At 37.0% G+C, this 23,643-nt stretch overlaps 1 protein-coding gene across 5 annotated transcripts in view; it reads right to left on the bottom strand.

The window, feature by feature from the left end:
- DAGLA (diacylglycerol lipase alpha) overlaps positions 1–23,643 on the bottom strand; it is a 92,829-nt gene that overhangs the window by 5,023 nt on the left and 64,163 nt on the right. For all 5 annotated transcript variants that reach the window (XM_034420184.3, XM_034420186.3, XM_034420187.3 and 2 more), the window contains 11 exons: positions 22,898–22,985; positions 21,907–22,041; positions 20,742–20,819; positions 17,404–17,528; positions 16,392–16,548; positions 15,564–15,647; positions 15,338–15,415; positions 7,702–7,782; positions 6,444–6,586; positions 3,078–3,146; positions 1,579–1,651 (listed from right to left, as the gene is read on the bottom strand). In XM_034420184.3, coding sequence (XP_034276075.1) covers positions 1,579–1,651; positions 3,078–3,146; positions 6,444–6,586; positions 7,702–7,782; positions 15,338–15,415; positions 15,564–15,647; positions 16,392–16,548; positions 17,404–17,528; positions 20,742–20,819; positions 21,907–22,041; positions 22,898–22,985 — 1,111 coding nt within the window. The remainder of the gene's footprint in view (positions 1–1,578; positions 1,652–3,077; positions 3,147–6,443; positions 6,587–7,701; positions 7,783–15,337; positions 15,416–15,563; positions 15,648–16,391; positions 16,549–17,403; positions 17,529–20,741; positions 20,820–21,906; positions 22,042–22,897; positions 22,986–23,643) is intronic.

A 23,643-nucleotide genomic window follows, 5' to 3' on the forward strand; every position in this document is an offset into this window, starting at 1 on the left:
ATCTCAGCTTGACAGACTGAACATTTTTGTCCACTTAGACTTAATATTGTGTGCCTTCTTCAACTATAATATGTTAATCAATATAATAGCAGAAATCCATCAATACAGTATACTACAGCTGAAACCACATTTTGTGTCATTCATATATTTTGTTACTTTTGCATCTATATTTATTGATTTATGCCAGAGAAACTGTGCTATGGTAGTTAAAGTAATGGATAAGGATTAAAGAGACCCAGGTTCAAGTCCACCCTTAATCACAGAAGTCATTAGATAATTTTGGGCCAGTCACTTTGTCTCTGTCCAATGAAATCTCAGGGTTGTTGTGAAAAATACTGGAAGATGGGGTGCTATATAGACTCTTGTGAACTTCTGGAGAAAAAAACAGGATATACATCTAATAAATACATATATACATAGCACAACTATGTGCTAAGATATGTATATATATTCCTTAAAAGGAATCTTTAAAAATCATCCTGACACTTAAATAGGTTTAATGGTAAACTATCTTCCCTCAATGATGTATTAATAAAACTGAAGTGCTATGCTAGGAATACATCTTTAAATAATGTGTCAGTTTGAGAATGGGTCCAGTTAAATATTCCAAATACTTAAAAGTATTTTAAAACTAGAAAACCAACAATAGGAATTCAATGGAAAATAAATGTGAAATGTACTGTACATGTTTATAGAAAATTGATACAATCTTTGTTGATTGTCAAAATAAATAATTCATACTAAAAAACCTGCAAGAAATACAATAATTCATAGAATGAAAACATTTTAAATATCATTTTTTTCTTTCTCAGCTGTTTCCTGTTAATTAAGTTAAGTAACTGTACTTATTAAGTAATTAGGTATTACTAAGCCTCATATTTCCTGTAAAGTATATAAAGTTGGCTTTGCACATGGTTACAGCTGCTAGGACACTTCATACTTCTTACTTGGAATTACACATAAACCTCTTTAGAAAAATGACAGACTACGCTACAGGAGTATGCAGTCTTGCACAGTTTTAAATTGTCAAACTTCTTACACTTGTGAAAGACCTGGGCAGCCTATAAATTTAATAAATGAATGAATAAATAAATAAAAAATGAAAGCAGTATCAACTCTGTATTTTTAAAAATAGCCCAATAATTTAACATGAAAATAATTTATGGATTACAATTCTACAGCTGGATATGTACCATATCCAAAGTGTGGGAGTCTCTTAACAGCCAACATCAAAACCATATATCACTGTTAGGAAACTGCCAGCTAGGCTGGAAGTCAAGCAGGGGCTTAGCTTTCGCACAGCCACAAAAGGCATAAACTTGTCTACCCCCAAGACAAGCAAAGCCTTATCGGGTTGTTTCCAGGGAAAGGCAAGTGAGTCTGGGGAGATTCTTGTAATTTAGGTAGAGAACAATAAAGTTCCTTGCCATTTATGAGTAGCTCTGGTTGCTTGGGCCTGACAATTAGAAGACAACTACAACTGGCATAAATCCTAAACAAAAACAAACTAACAAAAAACAAAACAAAACAGATTTATAACAATTACTTTCATTTCAGATAGATTTGAATTTTTTTTACCTTTGGTTTATTACTTCTCTGTAAAACATCAAGAAGTTGCCGGCGAAATCCTTCCAACTGTGAGAGGCCAATCCTGAATGATAAAGAGTATCAGATGCAATGATACAGATTTAACTATTATGAGAATCATAAATAGAAAAGCAAAGAGAGATTTAATCAGCTATAACTTACCCATGATATAAGGACAAAGTATATAAACACCCTGGATTTCATCCATTATCCGTAAGATTTAGATAATAAATACAGTATATTTAGATACTGTACGCTACTAATAACCAAACAAGAGTTCAAGGGCTTAGCAAATAACACTTGCTTACTATTCTAATAGTAGGAATCTAAAACATACAGTTGACCAAATATATGCAGAAAGAATTACTATGCAATCTAGGGCATGAGTGACATTTTAGAGCTCACATTACAGGTGAACTAAGCAAGAAAATTAAACAGATCACTATTCATACTAGAAGATATAAACAGATTTCCTTTATGAGATTATGAACATATGCATCAGTATTTTTCATTCACAGATTTCAGGTGTTACACAAATCAGTGATAGGTATTAATATTTCTGCCTCTATTGGGAAAACGTTAAATGTGATTATTACTGATAGTCAGTTTAATCTTCTTTTCTGTAGCCATTCCTTCTTTCCAATATCCTGGATTTTTTGTAGGAGTCAAAAATAGCAAATTGGTTTTTGCCAATTTTTTGCTGGGAGGATTTGCTTACAATTTTCACTTTGCACATCTTGACTTCACTACAACTTCCATTATAGTGAAGTTATTTGCTCACCATCATTCATTGTCTTTAGCTGTCAACATTCCTAATATAACTACTTGAGAATGATTGTTTCTGTGACCTAAAAAAAATACTGTGCAAAGATTCATAACTGTGTTCTAGCTATAATGACAAAGAAACTAAAAAATTAGCAAGAAACAGTGCACTCATCTGAAATGAAATAACATTCAGGTAAGCAAGGAATGATAATATACATAAAACAGTAAATTGTACACAACTATAAGATGACACAGCTCACATAATACAAAGATGCTAGACAGAAGGAAGATGACAACACTCAGAGATCAAGATAAAGTGCATAGATGGGAGATGGCACGGAAGATATAGCCAGGAGATAATTCACAGATGTAAGATGGCTCAGGAGAAGTGACCTGGGAGAAAGTACAAATGTATAAATGACAGCATAAATAACTAAGGAGGTGGTACATATTTGTGCATATTTCACCTTTTTCAGTAATAGAGGCAGCTGAGAGGTTAGGAGGCTTATGTCAATGTATGTGGTACATTAAAGTACAGTATGTGTTTATGGAAAAGATACAGTAAAATAGGGTAGATAGCTGGAAAAAATGTCAAGGAAGAAGTATAAGAACGGTTGTTAAGTGGTAAAATGAAACTGATATTAATTGGAATTGAGACAAGGCATTATAGCTTAGTTATAAATACAAGAAAAATGAAATAAAGAATTCCAAATTAACTGACTTGCCTGGGAACAAGGTCTTTGCCTAGCACAACTGCTGTCACAAATTCTTTGGAGTACTCCATAGCATCCTCGCTGTAAGAAAAGGATATAAGAAAATGATGCCAATATTTAACTATGTAAGAAAAAAAAGTAAGTATAACAAGTAAGAAATCAATGTTCCAGATCAAGAGGCATGGTGGCTCAGTGGCTTAGCTGAGATGTTGGAGATGGTCTCTGCTTCAGTGGTTTGAGTCCTAGCACTGTGTAGTGGGATAAGTTTTCATCACTCGCCTCAGCTTCTGTACAGCTAACAGTTGCGGTTGAGGCATCCATTTATGAGGCGGTTTCAGGGACAGGAGGGAACTAGGATGCTGCTGCAGGAAAAGCAGCTTTTTCTTTCTGGTGCTAAACCAGCTTGCCCTCCAGAGGTGCACCTTGAGAAGCACATGAGCATATCCTACAACAGAGCTGGTAAACTGACAGCCAAACTACTACTCTGTAATAACATTCTGGTCTCCTGGCTACTGTTACTACTACTACTATTCCTACTACTACTACTACTACTACTACTATTACTACTACTACTACTACTACTACTACTAATAATAATAATAATAATAATAATAATAATAATACATTGGAAGCTTTGCCAAAAGTTTGGATTTGAATGCAGTAAAAATCACTGGAAACACCAAGTTGACAAAGTTATTGAAAATGAACAGGTTAAGATCCAAATAGGCAGATATCTGGCCCACAATATGTGTGACATCACTATTGTGGGGCGGGAAAAGTCTGGTTCATTGATATTGCACTACCAGGTGATGCATGAATTGAAGAGAAACAGCTAGAAAAAATACCAAAATACTATAATTTGCAAATTGAAATTGAACAATTGTGGAGGAAGAAATCCATGGTTGTACTAATAGCAATAGGAGCCCTTGGAGTAATACCCAAAGGGCTGCCTAGATACATGGAAATTTTGCATTTATTAGACCTGAATATTCTGAAAAAAACACCTTACTCAAAACTGCCCATATACTCAGATGATACTCTAACAGCATTTAGGTCCTTGGTAGAATTTGAACTGTTTAGTTTTTACCAGTCCCAGACTGCGAATCAAATTGAAGATTAAATTAATAATAATAATAATGATAACAACAAAAATGCTCCAGGTTTGTATTATTGATAATGTATTTCTATATCAAGAGAAAAGCAATTTGCGGATAATTAATGTTATAGATAAAATTTACTCCTAGGAATCCCAGTAGATCAACTGTTTGCCAGTACACAGAAATGTACACTAAGATAGGAATACCTAATAGATATCACAAAAGAGACCTAATAGAAACATATGAGGTTACAAGAAAATGGAAATTCAATGTTGAAATACTTTACACATAGGATTTTAGTATAACAGAAGATTTGTAGAGGGAGAATATACTGTATATTCAGGAACCAAATCCATTAAAAAAATTAACTACTAAAAGCATTAGACTGGCTGATAAATAGGAACGTACCAAGACTTAGTTGAAACACCAGATGAACTGTTTTAATATTGCAGAGGAGGCAATTAAAGTGCTAACATCTCTATGATAATAAATGTGAAACAATGGAGATTGGAGAAGATCAATGTACACCAAAAAAGGGAAATGGAAGAAGATCAACATATTACCAAATCCTCAGAACTAATTCTTCACACAAGCAAAGTTTTGCTTAAGAACTTACAGAGAAGAATCATGCCACGTATACAAAGAGAAATACCAAAAGAATAGGAAGATTTTTAAAAAGATAGGGATATAAGTTCAACAGCTAACATAAAAAAAATAAGGGGCAGAGCAAGAAAATAAATGAAAGTTGTTTATTTTGCTTCATTGATTACATTATGCCAAATTGTGAGTTGTACTAAGAATATCCTGAATGCCAGAACACCTGATTATTCTTCTGAGGAATATTTCTAAAGAATAAAAAATGATTGCAACCACACAATTTGGAGAAATAGTGTTTCAGAATGAAGGAAAATAAGGTTTTATTGTGTTCCCATACTATTTAATTTGTATAGCAAATATACAAACGGCAGGTCTGGAAGAGATGACAGATGAATTCAAAATTGGAGGATGAAACATTAATATGTTAGGATGAAAGACCTAATTATGAAAGTAAAAATGGAAAAAGAAAAATAAGGGATAATGTCAAATATTAAGAAGACAAATGTAATGCAAACAAGAATTCACAGTGAACATTTGTAATTTTATTTTTCTTGGGCTCAAAAATAAAGTTGATTTGTAAAGAAAATAAAGAAAAGATTACTCTTATGGAAGAAGATATGGATAAACTTAAAACAAAATCAAGAATAATTCTATTTTGGTTATTCCCCCCCATCTAAATAGAATACTTAAAGCACTGAAAGAGTAAGAACATATCTGAATGATGGCTCTGGAGATCATTAGTATGGATCTCTGGACAGCAAAAAGAATCCATCAATGGTCATGGAAAAAAGAATGACTGACTTGTTGTGTTAAGGTGATGATGATACTCTGGCTTATATTCAGGTTATAAATTACTGTTGGACACACAGAGTCAAAAGAGAGAATCTGAAATGTAAGCAAGGTCAGTAGTTGGAAAATTAGCATATCACAACAAAGACTGATCACAAGTAATTGAAGCTAAATCTACAGTTGCTGGATCACTGAAAGGCTGCCTGACATAGATTTAAATTGTATAGTATGGGCCATCTCCTCTGAGTGCAGTTTTGCTAACTACTTAAGAACATTTGTTTTTTTTTAAGCAATTTATATGGCTATGCATCTCTCAAATTTAATTCTGGGTGGTTAATAAAATGTTAAACTATAGGACCAAACAATCCACAAAGACATTGACAAATTGGCAGCCAAGGAAACCAGCAACAAACCCATCTGGGCTCATCTAACTGAGAAAAGAATGCATCATGAGCAGGCCACACCCACCCCAGCTCCACAAAGGCAAGAAACGTAATGCATCATGTGACATTACGCGACACGATCGAGTTTGACACCGGTATGCTAGAATGACTTTGCAAGAGCGGGGAATTATCACCAGAGACAGGTTGCTGGATCAGGATCATTGAGGGTATGATAGTACCTAATGAAGTAATTGACTTGTAGCAAAAAATCCTCCTCCTAACAGGGGAGTTTAAAAAGTCAGTATCTATCCTTAAAACTGTAAATAAAAGCTTGAAACTATTTTGCCAAAGTTTGATGAGATCTCAGAGGTACTATCACTTCTTGTGATCTTGATGCTATCCCTCTGCTGATGCATCCTAGGAATGCATTGCCTTTTTTGGCAGCTGCAGCTCATTGCTGGCTCATACGTTAGAGCTCCGTATTATTTTCTAAATATACTGGAGATACCTACCTTAAAAGCCCACCTGGTGGAGAATAAGCAAAGCACTTTAGAGTTGGATACTGTGGACGTAGTAGAAAGGACAAAATGGCTGCTGTGCCTGCTCCTAAGGAATGGCCGACTACAATTAGGCCATAATGTTTTGTTCCTCTGCCCTACAAAACAAAAGTGTTTTAAATATTTGAAGGATTAAGGCATTTCCATGTATTTATGCAGTTATCTGCCATATCTTTTTAAACTATTTCTCTCAAACCACAGTGTAAAATGTATGTTTTAATTTGCATTGAAACAAGCATTTTTCTTAAAACATTAAATATACCATTCTGATAGTAACAAATTGCAATGTAACATTTAAAGAATGAAAAGGTGGGGAACAAAAGAAAAAAAGTGGCACTCAGACTGGTATTTTTTAAATTAAATAGAAAACCAAATAAAACAAATGCATAGCTTCTTGCAATAGCCAATGAGAAACTTCCAAACATTCACAAATAAGACCTCTTAATCTTAGCAAACATAATCCAGTCTTCTACAGATTTGCTACAATTTGATACAATTGCTACAATTGTAAATTTGCTACAATTGCTCATATTTTTTCTTTAAAATACATTGATTTCAAATCTTCTGAATTAAATCTTTTAAATTCAATTCAATTTAAATAAATTTAATCATTACTCTGAATTAAAATGATCTTTTCAATAACTATTACTCAGCTTTATAGGGGGAAAACTTGTTTTCAAATGATATTTTTGAATTTTAGTGGCAAATGTTTTCTAATGGCAAATGAAAAAGGACTGTTCAGGGTTGCACAAAAGCCATCTGCAGGCAATCGATCACTTTCTCGTATTCTAAACAGCATAGTTAGCATGAATGAGAAATCACATTGTTTGGGAGATGGATTCTTGTGAAGGCTTCTTACTCACATTTTAATAAGTGATTAATACATTTTACTTTATTTTTAGCATTTGTAATAGGGGACCTTTTCATCAAATTTTAGTGGTTTCAATTAATTAATTTGAAAAAGTATGTTTAATTAACACAGCAATGTTTATTGTCAGCAATATTTTAAAAATTATAAATAGTTTTTAAATGAATTTTTAAATATTTAAAAAATTCTTTCAAGGAATTGTTTTTTAGAGTAGTGGAAAATGCTGGATGTTTTTAAATTGTAGCAGTATTTCAAATACTTTGTACATAGTGCTCAATAGTTAATAGCAAAACATGGAGGTATGACTTCACTTTATGAACATATTACAGTAAAACAAAAACTTACTAAATCACGCCCAAAAGCCTGAGACAACACCATTTCCTGCTCCAGTTTTTTTTTTATATACTCAGCAGATAGCACCATCCCCTAAAAAGAAACAACAAAGAAAACATAAAATGTGTGGTTTAACGAAGTTGAGCAAGGCATCAGCATTTTAAAAATTAGGCATTAATTCAAGTGACCGAGGCAATGTGACTCTTTCCTTCTTCAGTAAAATGGGAAATCCAATGTTGATAAGGGATCAAAGAGACATGTTACATTGAGCACCATTTCTAAAGCTTAGTAGCTCATATTAGTTTGAGTAAAGGAAATCAGATTTCTTGGACTTCCCTATAGTTTGAATCAATGGAAAAAGAACCTGGGAGATCTCTAAAGGAAACAGAGAGACTTTGATTAAATAGTTTCAGTTCCAACCCAAATCCTAGGCCATGGGTCAGCAACCTGCGGCTCTGGAGCCACATGTGGCTCTTTCACCCCTCTGCTGCAGCTCCCTGTCACTCAAAATATGTGTCACAACCGCCAAAGTGTGACACCTGCCAGCACACAATTTATTGAGCTTTTCAACCTCCAGTAGGCCAACCATGGTTAAATCCAAGAAAAGAAAAGTTTCAGAAGAAAACAGAACATTTAATTCAACTACATAAGCTAGTTTTATGGCCGCTCAAGAAATAGTCAGGCATGGGAAGGGTTTTGTGGCTCCCGGTGTTTTCTTTTCTGTGGGAAACAGGTCCAAATGGCTCTTTGAGTACTTAAGGTTGCAGACCCCTGTCCTAGGCTGTCACAATTTTGTCACTCATTGCCACTGTGTTCATGTTTTCTACATTTTAATTTACATTCTTTTTTAATTATTCTACTTTTATGGTATAACATTTGTTCAGTACTGCACTCTGCCAGGTGAAGCATAGTATGACAGATAATACATTTGTGTTTAAATAAATGAAAAATAAGACATCACGGGCAGAACTATAGCTAAAGCATTTTCTGTCGGTAAGCAGAGCAACTTAGAGACAAACTCCTATACCCAGATGGAGAAGCACTCTGCCTCATCCTAACCAGGGGTGAGATGTTACCAGTTCACTCAGATTTGGGCAAATCTGTAGTGATAAAAACTACCGGTTTGGCTGAACCTGTAGTAAAAAAAAAAGCTACTGGTTTGGGCAAACCAGTAGTTTATAAAAAGCTACTTGTTCCTCCGAACTGGTATTTCCGACGATCAGCTGTGCAATGGGGTTTAGCTTTGCTAGAAAGCAGGAAATCCTGCTTTCCAGCGAAGCTAAATCACGCACCACACCTGATCCCCCACACTTCTACTTACTTTCCCAAGCCTCCTTTTGGCGCATAATGCACATGTGCACATGTTTGGTGTACACTATGCATGCACATGCAGTACATGTTTGGTGCGCACTGTGCATTCGTGGCCAGTGAACTGGTAGCAAACCAGTTCGGATTTCACCACTGATCCTAACCCTCTCTGACACCTATCTATATGGTACAATGCTGCGCTGAAATATTTATTACAGTTTATTACATTATGCTTGTATAGCAGGGGTGAAATGCTACTGGTTCGCACCGGTTTGGGTGAACCATTAGTAATAAAGGCTACCGGTTCAGGTAAACCGGTAGTAAAAACATGCGACCGGTTCACCTGAACCCGTATTTCCGACAATCAGCTGTGCCGCATGATTTATATTCGCTAGAAAGCAGGAAATCTAAATCGCGCGGCACAGCTGTTCCTCCCCCTCACTGTTCTACTTACCTTCTTAAGCCTTCTTTTTCCATGTTGCGTGGTAGCACCTGTGGTGCGCATGCACACGAAGCACGTGTTTGGTGTGCATTGTGCGTGCACACATGCACAGCATGCATTTGGCACGCGCCACGAATGCTCACACAATAAACTGGTGGCAAACCTCGGAGGATTTCACCACTGTTGTATAGTATGCTACTGAGTCTGTCAGGGACTCCAGAGAGTTTACAACAATCTAGAACAGGGATATAAAACTGGGTTTCTTTGAGGGCTGATCAGCATTGTTCTCCATCGTGGGCTGGCCAGGGGAGGGAGACAGGATGGACACCTCATGCAGCATCCTGCCAGCCAAAATGGGGGGCACCCTGTTTTGGCTGCCAGAGACACTGCAAGCTGGTCCTTTGCTATTTCTAGGCCGGTCCCATTGGCCAGATTTAAGTACCCTGCAGGCCGCACCTGGCCTGCGGGCCTTGAGCTTGACACCCCTGATTTAGAAGAATTAAAAATCTATAGTTGTGTATCAATAAAAATATTCACAGTAAGAATTGCAGTAATTTAAGATATTCAAACACAATTCTGGTAATGTTACAAGCTAAATTAAAACAGCTACTTTCAGTAAACTATCTGAATAATCAGAAAAAAATCCTAATCCTAATAATCGTTCTAATTATATCTGGGGCCAGTTCAACTAATGAGAAGCAGCTCCACAGGTCTAAGATGCTGGTAAAAAAAACAGCAACACCAGTATTGGCCTAGGGTGAAAGTGAACCCAGCAAATGTAAATGTACAATCAGTGAGATGTGGAAATGTGATGGGATATGATTTTGTTGTAAGGTTTATTGGTTACATTTATTTTGTTTATATGAAATATTATTGTAAACCAGTTAGGATTATTACGCACAATATGGGCATCTACATTTCCTAGATAAAAAGGCCTCAGTGCTTTCACTTCATGAAAGTGGGACACAATACATCTCTTGGCATGAATATATTGGTTCAACAGACTATGGCTGGTAAGGCCATAATGTTAAGTCATAAAAGGCTTTTGTCAATTTAAATCAGTGCTATTGATTATTGTACCCAGAAATTTGTTAACAACTAAAACAGATCTGGAAGATGTGTACAACATGTAGAGACCAATACTTGGACCATTGCATTCATGACCTTTTGAAATTTCTGAGTGCTAATCAAAATTGTCTCAGCCCTATGGGATAGGCCCACCGCACCCGTGCCGATAGAGGAGCATGCTGCAGATCTCGTCAGTCAAGGAATTCTGGTTGGCAGGGTCCCGAGATTGGCTCCCTCCCTCTTGACCTTCTATAAGTCCCTGAAGACCTGGCTCTGTGGTTGGCTTGGTGGTGGTTGATCAGCTAATAGCAGCTCCCATCTTCTTCATGCTCCTTTCCTTCCCATCTTTTAGTTTTAGTTATAATCTGTATTTCATTGTGATTTTATACAGTGGTATATATATCTTTATGGTTTCATTTTGATGCTGTATGGCTGCCCAGACTTGCCTCGCAGAGAGATGGGCAGCAAACACATTTAATAAATAAATAAATAAAATATATTGAGTAATTTATTCTCAGTGTAATTTAGGAATATTAGGAATGGTATTTAAAACTGGGAAGTCAGGTAGTTGACTTGAAAGCTGTCTGCTAATAATGGCAAGAATCAGAAAGAATGGCTGTACTCTGATATATGAATTGACACCTGTTATAATTCAGGTGGTGAATGTTACTTTTTGCATCTATAGAATGGTAACTCATTTTTAAAAATATAAATCCATTCTGTATCCTTCAAAAGGATTTATATGGTGATAGCAAGGCCTTCCACAGGATAAGAAGGGTTGGAGAAAGCTATAATAGAATACACTTAGCAGATGGAATCAATTATCAAGACATAGGAATGTACTGGTTGGCATAAGAATGTCAAATTCCAAAGATGGAAAAAGTAATTTAAGATTTGTGTGAGTGCATTCAGCAGATGTCACTTGAAATGGTGCTTTGTAATTGCTTATACATAATCCTTTCAGATTTACTGACTATGGAGCAGAGGTCAGCAGATCTGCAAAATCTGTATTATTTTTTAAAAAGAACCTGGTTATGGGTACTGGTAACCTACTGGCATCTGCAGATTCCTGGATTTTTTTTAAAAAAAAATATCTGAATGATGTTAAAATATTTGAACGTAATGAAACTCAAAGCCCTTCTACTCAAAATCCATTTTTGGAATCCCTCTCCTTGCTTTCAGCACTGTCATTCAAGATGGGGAAAAACTTTATTGGGAGTAAAAAGTTCTTGCTGAGCCATCACAAATCATCCAGAAAAAGAAAGCAGTTCCTACTTACACTTGCACCATAATACTGTCAAACATTTTATCATTTGTAAACTAGTTGTACATATGTTTGCTTTTCTTACCTCAGGCTTTTATAATTTTTGGCTTAGTTTTTGTTACTCTTAATGCAATAAGGCTTTCTCCAAAAGCAAACAGAGTAATGGATAGGTAGGTTTGCATGCAGGTGCATCTTCAGATGATGTACAGTGACATATTTGGCATCCTGGTGTCATAAATGCTTTTATAGCAATAACAATAGAACTTAGACTTATATACCACTTCCCAGTGCTTTACAGCCCTCTCTAAGTGGTTTACAGTCAGCCTCCAACAATCTGGGTCCTCATTTTACCAACCTTGGAAGGATGGAAGGCTGAGTCAACCTTGAGCCTGGTGAGATTCGAACTGCCAAATAGTAGGCAGCCGGCAGGAAGCCGTCCCTGGATCCGGCAATATTGACCAACTACCGTCCTGTCTCCAACCTTCGCTTCATGGCGAAGGTTGTTGAGAGTGTGGTCGCGCGACAGTTCCCACAATTCCTGGAGGAAACATCTTATCTAGATCTGTTCCAGTAGGGTTTCAGGTCTGGGCACAGCACGGAAACGGCATTGGTCGCGTTGGCTGATGATCTCTGGAGGGCTCGGGACAGGGGTTGCTCCTCTGTTCTGGTCCTGTTAGATCTCTCAGCGGCTTTTGATACCATCGACCATGGTATCATGCTGCACCGGCTGAAAGAGTTGGGGGTGGGAGGCACCGTGTTGCGTTGGTTCTCCTCCTTTCTCTCCGACCGGTCGCAGTTTGTGTTGGCAGGGGGGCAGAGGTCGACCTCGAGGCCTCTCATCTGTGGAGTGCCGCAGGGATCGGTCCTCTCGCCCCTTCTGTTCAACATTTATGTAAAGCCGCTGGGCGAGATCATCCGTGGCTTCGGGGTGAGATACCACCAGTACGCTGATGACACCCAGCTGTACATCTCCACCCCAGGCCACCCCAATGATGCCCTTGAAGTGATGTCCCAGTGCCTGGAGGCTGTGCGGATCTGGATGGGGAGGAACAGGCTCAAGCTCAACCCTTCCAAGACTGAGTGGCTGTGGCTCCCGGCATCCCGATATAGTCAGTTGACTCCATCACTGACTATTGGGGGCGAGTCTTTGGCCCCCACAGAAAGGGCTCGCAATCTGGGAGTCCTCCTGGATATGCAGCTGTCCTTGGAGGAACATCTGACAGCTGTAACCAGGGGGACCTTTTGTCAGGTTCGCCTGATTCGCCAGTTGCGGCCCTTTCTTGATCGGGATTCCCTGTGCACAGTCACTCATGCCCTCGTCACCTCTCGCCTTGACTACTGCAACGCTCTCTACATGTGGCTCCCCTTGAAGAGCACCCGGAGGCTCCAACTGGTCCAGAATGCAGCAGCGCGGGTAGTGATGGGAGCAGCATGGCGCTCCCATGTAACACCGCTCCTGTGCGAGCTGCACTGGCTCCCAGTGGTCTTCCGGGTGCGCTTCAAGGTGCTGGTTATCACCTTTAAAGCGCTCCATGGCATCGGGCCTAGCTATCTTCGAGACCGCCTGCTGCTACCGACGACCTCCCATCATCCCGTGCGCTCCCACAGAGAGGGCCTCCTCAGGGTGCCATCAGCCAATCAATGTAGGCTGCTGACCCCCAGGGGGAGGGCCTTCTCTGTGGGGGCACCTACCCTCTGGAATCAGTTGCCCCCAGGGATAAGGAGAATCCAAGTCCTTAGTGCCTTCCGCCGTGCCCTTAAAACCCACTTTTTCCAGCAAGCCGGGCTGGCTTAAGAAGAAATTTTAAATGTTTTAATTGGACCACCCCAACGATGCCCTTGAAGTGATGTCCCAGTGCCTGGAGGCCGTACAGATCTGGATGGGGAGAAATGGGCTCAGGCTCAACCCATCCAAGACCGAGTGGCTGTGGTTTCCGACGTCCCGATATAGTCAGCTGGCGCCATCGCTGGCTATTGGGGGCGAATCATTGGCCCCCACGGAAAGGGCTCGTAACTTGGGCGTCCTCCTGGACTCACGGCTGTCTTTAGAAGAGCACTTGACGGCCGTGACCGGGAGGATTTTTCATCAGGTTCGCCTGATTTGCCAGTTGCGTCCCTTTCTAGATCGGGACTCGTTACGCACAGTCACTCATGCCCTCGTCACCTCTCGTCTGGACTATTGTAACGCTCTCTACATCGGGCTCCCCTTGAGGTGCACCCGGAGGCTCCAACTGGCGCAGAGTGCGGCCGCGCGGGTGGTTATGGGAGCAACATGGAGCTCCCATGTAACACCTCTCCTGCGCGAGCTGCACTGGCTCCCAGTGGTCTTCCGGGTGCGCTTCAAGGTTTTGATTACCACCTTTAAAGCGCTCCATGGCTTAGGACCTGGTTACTTACGGGACCGCCTACTACCATCAACAGCCTCCCACCGACCAGTACGCTCCCACAGAGAGGGGCTCCTCCAGGTGCCATCGGCCAAACAATGTCGGCTGTCGGCCCCTAGGGGGAGAGCCTTCTCTGTGGGGGCACCGACGATCTGGAATGAGCTCCCCCCAGAGATACGGAGGATTCCGGATCTGCGCACCTTCCGCCGCGAGTTGAAGACGTTTTTATTTCATCAAGCTGGCCTCGCCTAAATCTTCTCCCTTTTAAGTGTAAATTTTAAATTTTTAATGTATTTTAAAATATGAGTATCTTAAATTATGGGTACTAATTCAGCCAAATTTATTTAATTCATTTTATTCGATTTTAAATTTTGTATATCTATGTGTTTTATTTCATGGCTGTGCACCGCCCTGAGTCCTTCGGGAGTAGGGCGGTATAGAAATTCAATAAAATAAAATAAATAAATAAAATAAATTGGTTTGTATTTTTAATTTTGGGCCAAAATTATATATATTTTAACTGTTTTTTAATATTTGTATTTTATGTTTTTTAATTTTGGCTGTACACCGCCCTGAGTCCTCAGGGAGAAGGGCGGTATATAAATTTAAAATAAATAATAATAATAAAAAAGTAGCCTGCAGTACTGCATTCTAACCACTGCGCCACTGCGGCTGAAAATTCTGTTCTTACCATATTCGTTAGATATATAGATTCACTAAATTCAACTATTATTATGTATTTCAAAATACAGTATATTAAAACAAAACAAATGAAACATTGATTGGCATGTTCATTTTCCATAATCCAAAGTAATAAAGGTATTTCTAATTATCAATATATAATAAAATATCAATATATAATAAAATATTCTGCACTCCTTGGAACTTTAAAATTGTCTTCTGTCACAGAATTGCATTTCATATTCCATCAACTTTGTGGGATTATCACTAGGTTCTGTTTCTTTAACTGTCAGTTGTTTTTGGGGAGGACACCAATTTGAATGAAAGTAACTTTCAACAGCTTTTTATACCTTTTTCAGTACAACAGATTGCATGCTGTGGCTTTCATACAAGGGTTAAAAATAATCTTAAATTATATATTCCAAGAGAAATTTTAAAGGAATGATTTGAAATTATAGTGTATACATTAACCAATTAAAATCAAAAGCACTCTATAAATACCTTGTGTCCAAGCCATGTTCCGTGATGACCCTCCACAGGGAGGCGCTCAGCATCTCCAGTTAAATCAGTCAAAGCATCCTTTGGGGTAAGGAAAAAAGACTCCATGAAATATGAGGCTTAGACATTGTTACAAATCTTATTAATGCATTTGCACATTAGCAGATTTCTAGGATCAGAGCATGAAGCAGCACATAGCGACTGAAGTAAACAGGAATTTAAAAATTACCTTTGGTGATAAAGTTCCTCGAATACTGATAACTACTTTCTTCTTTTCGTGATCTACAGCCACGTAGAAGGGGGTTTCATAAACCTAAAAGTAATAAAGTATACTACAATATTTAGTGTTTGTAGTGGTGCCTTCAAGTTAGTGCTGACTCCTTGGACAACTTCCTGCAGCTTTCTTGGCAAGGTTTTGGAAGTGATTTGCCATTGCCTTCTTCCTCACCCAAGGTTATTTAGCTATCTTTGTTTCTAAGGTAGAACTAGAACTCATGGTCTCCCATTTTCCAGCCCAGTGCCTTAAGCACTACACCAAACTTGTTATTTCTATTTCGTCTTACCTAAATGCCATGCATTTTCTTTCCTAATCAACTCCTGGTAGAGAAGCAACAGTTTTGAACTAATTCCATCAGGAATTTATAATTTCACGTCTGATAAGAGAATTCTGATGTTTCAGCTCCATTATTATGCCACATGTGGAAATGTCTCTTTATTGTCAAACACATATTCTTACAATGATGGTATCTATTGGGGATGACATGGGAGGGAATGTAGAACTGAAAGAAATGATGGTAGGGCTAGAGCCAAAGCCACGGGACTACTTAAGATTGTTTGATACCAATTTTTTCAAGATTGTTTTTTCACTTTTTGACACCTGTTTTTTCTCTCCAAGACAGTAAACACAGAAAAGCAATCAACAATGCTTATCAGGTCTGTGAAATGATCTCTTACATAAAGTGGTTGAAAGCTGCTTTCCTATTCCTGCCTTAGCACATTTCTCCAAAACACTGTAGCAGTCTTCTCCAGCACAAGTTATTTCTCATGCAGCCCTTACCGCATCATGACATGAAGTGTACACAATGTCCACAGAAGTCATGTTTTCATCAAGGAAATGGCGTCGAATGGCAATAGCATTGCAGCCACAGCAATTATCTTCCTCAATGGTGACACCAGGTGCATAACGGGGCCGAGTAGCAGAGAGGCAACAGCAACTTTAAAAGAAAGCATAAATCATTATAATATGGAAAGAAAAAATCCATGCTACTTCTTTTTAGACAAAATTCCACTTTAGTGTTTCATAAGAAAGTTCTAAAACTATTAGACTGCAACTGTCCAAAATTGTCATCCTTTTCTCATTATCCCAGAAGTCAGCTTTAATGGCAAATTCTTCTAATCCTTTCAACACTTCTAGGTTGAACACATGAATAAATAAATGCTCATCTCAGCTATTAGTTAAGTTAAACGTCAAGATTCCCCATATGTGTATTAAAAAAAAAAAGAATGAGACAAAGGATTTCTACTGCAGATAGCAAAACAAAATTTTACACTAATAGCTTACAATGGCCTTTTAGGGATTTTATGTAGAGATTTTATACTATGTTATGAATATTTATTAAGTTAATTTATAGTCCTCCTTTCTGCTCAGATATGTACCTAAGATCCAAAATAAAATGAGTAAAATTAGAAATGAAATACAATTTATATTAATTTCTAAACAATTGCCAGTAGTTAATACATAACTGACCATTGAATCATGTGATGATGGTTACTAATTTGAATGACTTTATCAGATATATTCATGCAGGATGGGCTATCAAGGGCATATGACTTGAAAACCTAATGTTAGGGTTAGCATAGGAACAATATCCTGCCGAATAGATTAGTGGTGGGAGAAGGATGTATTCGAGAGAGAAACTATATATATATAATAAATAAGAATGAATGAATGATCCAAGAAACACACATACACCTCAATAAAGGAGGAATGCATGAGGAGACAGAGGAAGAAAAAAATAAATGAGATAATAAAGTGAAAGACTTTTAAAACAATCTGGATCAATACTTACGAGCAGGATCTGGCCAAGCGACAGAGTCCACAGGTAGGCTTCCTCATCAAATACATGGGCCAGCCATAAGCAGCCAAAGCAAAGAGCATATAATAGCATACTTCTTTATATCGCAGCATCTCTTGCTGAAGGGAATAAAAGAAATATTATGGCATGATGCCATAATTAGAAATAACTTCCTCTCACTTAATTATCAAGAAATTATAATTTCTGGTTAGGTTTTCATAGTTTGTTTGATCTTTCAATTAAGCTCCAAATAGCCACCTCCAGGCACTGTTTGATGGAAGAAGCCTGAGATTAGCACTCTCTAGGATAGGTGCTGAGTGGATGAGAAAATTTGACTTCCATTTTTAAACCAACTGGGGAACCTTGTTATTTTATACCCTAGCTAAAAAAACTGATTTGTAACACGTGGTTTACTAACAAGCCAAGATATTAGCCCTTAACTTGATTCTGGCTTGTTTGAACAACTAAGATGCAGTGCAGTCAAAACTAGATAGATCTTTCCCCTACTGATATAATATTGTTAAATGAACTCATGCATAATTCCAAATATTTTTAGAGACAGAGAATTTGTAAGAATTGGAATCAAAAGTTGAAATACCCTGTTTTAACAAATGAATGGTTAAAAAATATTAAGATATCATGATCTTAAGATGGGACTAATTCAATGACAGCTTTTTCCATATTTATTAGATACGTCATAAAGCTTTTAAAAAGAATTGGTTATCAACTTCATTATGCTGTAAGTGTAAAATAATGGAAGAGACACTTATGCAGATGAAATGTATTCATGCCACACTTATCCAATTTGGGTTTGTTTGTTGATTTTGAGAAGAGTGCTGTATAGTTTACACGTGCATAGTGAGTTGAAATTACATACGAATTTTTTTGAATTTATCAATATATGAAGAACTACTGATTTATGAAGTGTGGAGTGTACCAGAACATAATGTTCTTTTATGATAAAATGACAGTGCTATACAGGATTTACACAGAATCCTGGATTGACAATGTGCATTTGCTCACTAATCATAAACTAGTTCTGTGTTGATATAATGGAAAGAGATACCATTAAAGAGATACTATTAAAGAGATACCATTTCATAAAGTTTCATGAAATGCTTAAATATAGTTGTTTTCAAAATATGCATTGTGTTTTTTTCTTAATTTTTTTAATTTATGTATCTTTTTTTTGTATACTAAAGCAATAAAAATGTCTACATTTGAGGTTTATAGTTTTAATTCAAAAGTATTACTTATTTAATAGTGTAAGACTCACGAAAGTCCCAGAAAATCTCAAATGGTTCTATTACCCAGGTATAAACAGTGCTATAAGAAAACAGACTTCAGTGGTTGATTCATTTGTAGAAATAACTATAAATAACGCATTTGTACAAATAACTGCTTACAAAAATGGTTTACCTATTCCAGCTATTCTCAAAATGTGGCCCAGGGACCCTAGAGGGGCCCTGAGACCCTTTCAAGGAGTCCAAAAATCAAATAAATATTTTAAAATTTCTCAATTTTAAATTCTAATACAGTAAATATAAATAAAAATAACCCACATAGGCCAAAACTCTTTGGGGCCTTTTTACTTCTTGTCCATATCTTCAGGTGCTTTGGAGAATAGGTCAACCCCCTCTTCTCTGTGATAGCCGTTCAAGTACTGGAAGGCAGCTATCATGTCACCCCTAGACCTTCTTTTCAATAGTTAGACAGACCTAGTTATGTTAACCATTCATCATACGGTTTACCCTCCAGACCCTTTATCACCTTTGTTGCTTTTCTTTACACTCTTTCTAGGGCCTCAGGATCTTTTTTGTATTGTGATGAGCAGAACTGGACATAGTATTCCAAGTGTGGCTTCACTAGTGCAGTATAGATCAGTACTATCACTTCTTGTAATCTTGATGCTATCCCTCTGCTGATGCATCCTATGTCTGCAGTGCTTGTTTTGGCAGCTGCAGCACACTGCTGTCTCATACTTAAGTGGTGGTCCACTAGGATACATGGATCTCTCTCACAGTTACTACTGTTGAGCCAGATACCACCTATTCTGAACCTGTGCATTTTATTTTTCCTGCCAAGATTCAAGGCCTTACTTTTCTCACCACTGAACTGCATCTTGTTGGATAGGGTCCAATGCTCAAGTCTGTCAAGATCCTTCTGACTTGAGTCTATCTTCTAAAGTTTTGGCAACTCCCCCCAGCTTGGTGTTGTCTGCATATCTGATAAGGTCTCCTTCTGTCTCCTCACCTAAATCATTTATAAAGAGGTATCCCACTGCATGCTTTCCTCCATGTAGATGTAGTTTCATTGAGGACTACACACTGAGTGCAATTATCAGCCAGTTGCGAATCCATCTAGCGATGATGCTATCTGTCCCACATTTTTATATCTTATTAACAAGTAGGCTGTGATCTACTTTCTCAAATACCTTCCTGAAGTCTAGATAAACTATACCCTGAATATAATGTAGTCATTTTGTCAAAGAAGTCAGTAAGGTTTGTCTAGCATGATCTGTTTTTAACAAACCCATGTTGGCTTCAAATAATCACTTTGCTCATTTCTAGATGCTTGCAAATCCACTGCTTGATTATCTTTTCGAGGATTTTCCCGGATATTGATGTGCAGGTGATTGGTCTGTGGTTTTCTGGATACATTTCCCCCCGTTTTTGAAGATTGGAACTTTATCAGCTCTTTTGTAGTACTCTGGCAGTTCCCTGGTATTCCAGGAGCTTTGTTTTTATGTAGGAGCTTTCTATGGAGCATTTACTCCAGGTTAGATTTCAATCTTTCAAGAGTTACACAGTCCCTAAGTCATATTATTATGATAAAATTTAAATACCGGGCAATTTATGCTGCCTGCTCCTCTTTTAAAGAACTAACCAACGTTAGAAGGAAATTTCAAAGTGCAATTAGGGTACAGCAATAACTCTCTGATACATAAAAGAAACTGGAAACAGAATCACAGAAAACTGATGGCAAAAAATTCTCAGTGGTCCATCAAGTTTGCCCTTTGAGTATTTTGTTTGTTTTTATTTTCTTTTTAATTTATTATTTTAATTAATTATATTTATGTTTTGTTTGATTTCTATTTATTAATTAGATTTACCTATACTTTGACAGTACTTTATTTGTCAAATAGCATCTGTTGTTTGCTTTGGCATAATACATTCATGGATGTTGTTATGAACTAATAGATCTCTACCTTATCTAATAGATCTCTAACGTCTAAGATCAGAACAAGAGTTTATCCAGGGAAAGACAGAACAACTATTCCTTTGATCCACTGAGTTTGTATATTTTCTGCAATAAACAATCTGATAACTTACTGAGTTTTTCAGGTCCAAATATTTTGTGTTCCTGGTAACTGGCATTCCCGACAAGAAAGCTAGTATATCATTGTTTCCCTGAAAATCATATAGATTAGAAAAAAATGTAATTAAAATATTCAGCTTGTACTTAAGGAAAGTAAACACTTCTTTGTCTGAATTAATGCAGTTGGAAAGCATATTATTCTCAGTGTGTCACTTTCTTTTTCTTTGATTTTCTGTCTTCTCTGAATATTGGAGACGGAGGTGTTTTTTTTTTTTTTTACTGAATCTGAAGCTTAGAAATGTTTAAAACCAACTGTCAGTTTTGTAACATCTTATAGACAATTTTATTTATTTTTCACATGTCTGAACCACCCATCTCCTTCAAAGAGAATGATACATTTATGGCTTGATTTTTGTGGACTAGAATACAAGTACGATAATCTGATAAACTGGATTCTAATCCACAAAAATTTAGGCTTAATTAAAATAATTATCAGCCTTGAAATTATTAAAAAAAGGGTTTTTTTGGGGGGGGGATGTTGGCTGAAACTAACTAAATTGTTATATAACTGATGACCACTAATTATCATTGAACTTTCCTATAGCAATAGCTATTTTGTCTCTCTTGTCATATTCCCACTACTTTCAAACAGTTTTAGTTGTGACCTATATTGCTGAGCTGAGATTCTTGGCCAACATTAATCTATTTTCCATCTTCTGGATGGAAAGCGGAAAAGAATGTTTAATAGGATATTTGCAACTATCTCTCATAATAAGCAATGTTTTCATTATGCAAATTATAGTATTTGCCACTACTCAATTGGTCCTAGATGTTCGTTCAATGTATTCCTAGAATTAGTAGTCAGACCAAACTGTTAAGTGGTTAATTAAAAAAAATCAGACCAGAGAGAATTGGTGCTTTATGGTGTATTTTCTCTCATAACTAACACGATGTTTGAAAGACATTTAAAACCGTAATTTCTTCTATTTCAGTACACAAGTATTTATTAATTCAATCTTGTCAATAAGAAACAGTGAAACTGTAAGTAGCTGGGAAGTGAATTATGATGAAGTGTTAGGTAGTTTTCAAAATTGAAATGTATCACAGCAGGTGATTTTAAGTAATGTTAGCCTATTTTGTCCACTTTTCATTGTTAAAATGAGAATTTCTTACACTCACTTCATCCAATACCGCATTGCGTTTTGCCCTTTGTCGTTGACGTAGTAGAACGAGGCCTGCTATAATATCAGATGGGACTATGTCAAGATCTCGGAAAAATTCAGCAAAGAGATATGCAATTTCAGAGTAAGCATCCTGAAAGATCCAAAGAGGAAAAGGTGAAAAATTAATCTGCAACAAGAGAGAAGAGCTTGAAATAGTTGTTAGCTTGTTGGATTGCTAAAGGCATTATATTAAACCACAATGGAGTTTGCTTTTTTAAAAAAATACGGTATGCAAATAATCCTTTACAATTTAGTTTATGTGTGAATTAGGCTAGCGTCTGGAATTCAGAGAAAATTTGTGTGTGTGTGTGTGTGGGGGGGTAGATCAGGTAGTTTTATTTTACACAGTAGTATTTGCTATTAGTACACCTATGTCTTCTGTAGCAAATACATTGTGGGTGAACACATCTGCACAATTCAATATCATGTATCAGATACTACATATTAAGTAAGATGTCTTGACAGCTGCAAACAGGCCAAGATTAGATGGTTCTGAAGAACGTTATTAATACTTTTACTTTTGCCTAATGTAAAATGTGGAATTCCTTTCAAAAGTTTCATGATTGAAAATAATTTAAATAATTGATTATTCCATTTTAATCACATTTTTAGTAATAAAAGATAATGGAAGATTACTATATATTTTAAAATTAGCCACCCAACAGTTTTAGGCCCCTTTGCAAGCTAAGTATTTCTCTTACATTAAAAATGACTTCTTTTTTTTTTGCAACTAAGCAAGCATGAACATCTTACCTGTAAAGGTTTATTTGCACCAACTACGAAAACTTTTCTATTCTTACAACAGAGCACCACTGGGTCAACATACATGTGTGGAATATCCCAATAGGATACTTGTACCATATTTCCTCTCATCATCAGCCATACTATAATACTATCAAAATCATGAATTGTATTTGTTTTTTAATGAAAAGACAGTAGCTGCTTACTGATTGTGAATCTTTTGTTCGTGTACAGCAGAGGAAAACTTTGAGACGGCGGGTCCAGCTGCTAGCCTGGCCTTCTTCCAAGCGATGCCTTAAGAAAAAAAAATTACAGTCAAATGCAATCATCAGAGCTGAGCTGGTGTGCCCACTGATATGGCTACGTGTGCCACCTGTGGCACATGTGCCATAGGTTCGCCATCATGGACCTAGGCAATATTACAGAAGTTTGACCCTTCATGTGAAGGAAAACAAAATGATGGAAAATGTTAATACTGTATGTTTGGTCAAAAATCCTTTATTTTTGCGGGGAGAAAATCACACTGGCTAGATTGAATTAATTATAAAAGTTTCGCTCCATTTTAACTTTTTTATTTTTAAAAAATAGAAAATTGCACAGCTGAAAATACCATTTTGTTATCAAATACTCCTGGCTCATTCAGTTATGACAAACCAAATACACATTCTTTTATAGCTTTGAGTGAATGACATCTAATGTATTCCATTTATACTTGGATGATCTTGGCCAAAGCACTACCTTTTAGTCTAATGTACATGATAGTATCATTGTGAGAAAAAAAAAATGACTTTGCTGCATAGTAAAGAGGACTATAAATGTTGTAAAATGTATATTTTAAAGAATATACACCTGGAAACCAAAATTGTGCTAATATATATTACAAGGCCTTTATTATTTACAATTCAAAAAAATATCCCCAGTATGTAAACTGCATTATTTGCTGCCATATTGA

This window comes from Pantherophis guttatus, chromosome 1 (genome assembly GCF_059756535.1).
Source record: "Pantherophis guttatus breed Tessera chromosome 1, ASM5975653v1, whole genome shotgun sequence".
In the NCBI taxonomy this organism is placed as follows: Eukaryota; Metazoa; Chordata; class Lepidosauria; order Squamata; family Colubridae; genus Pantherophis; species Pantherophis guttatus.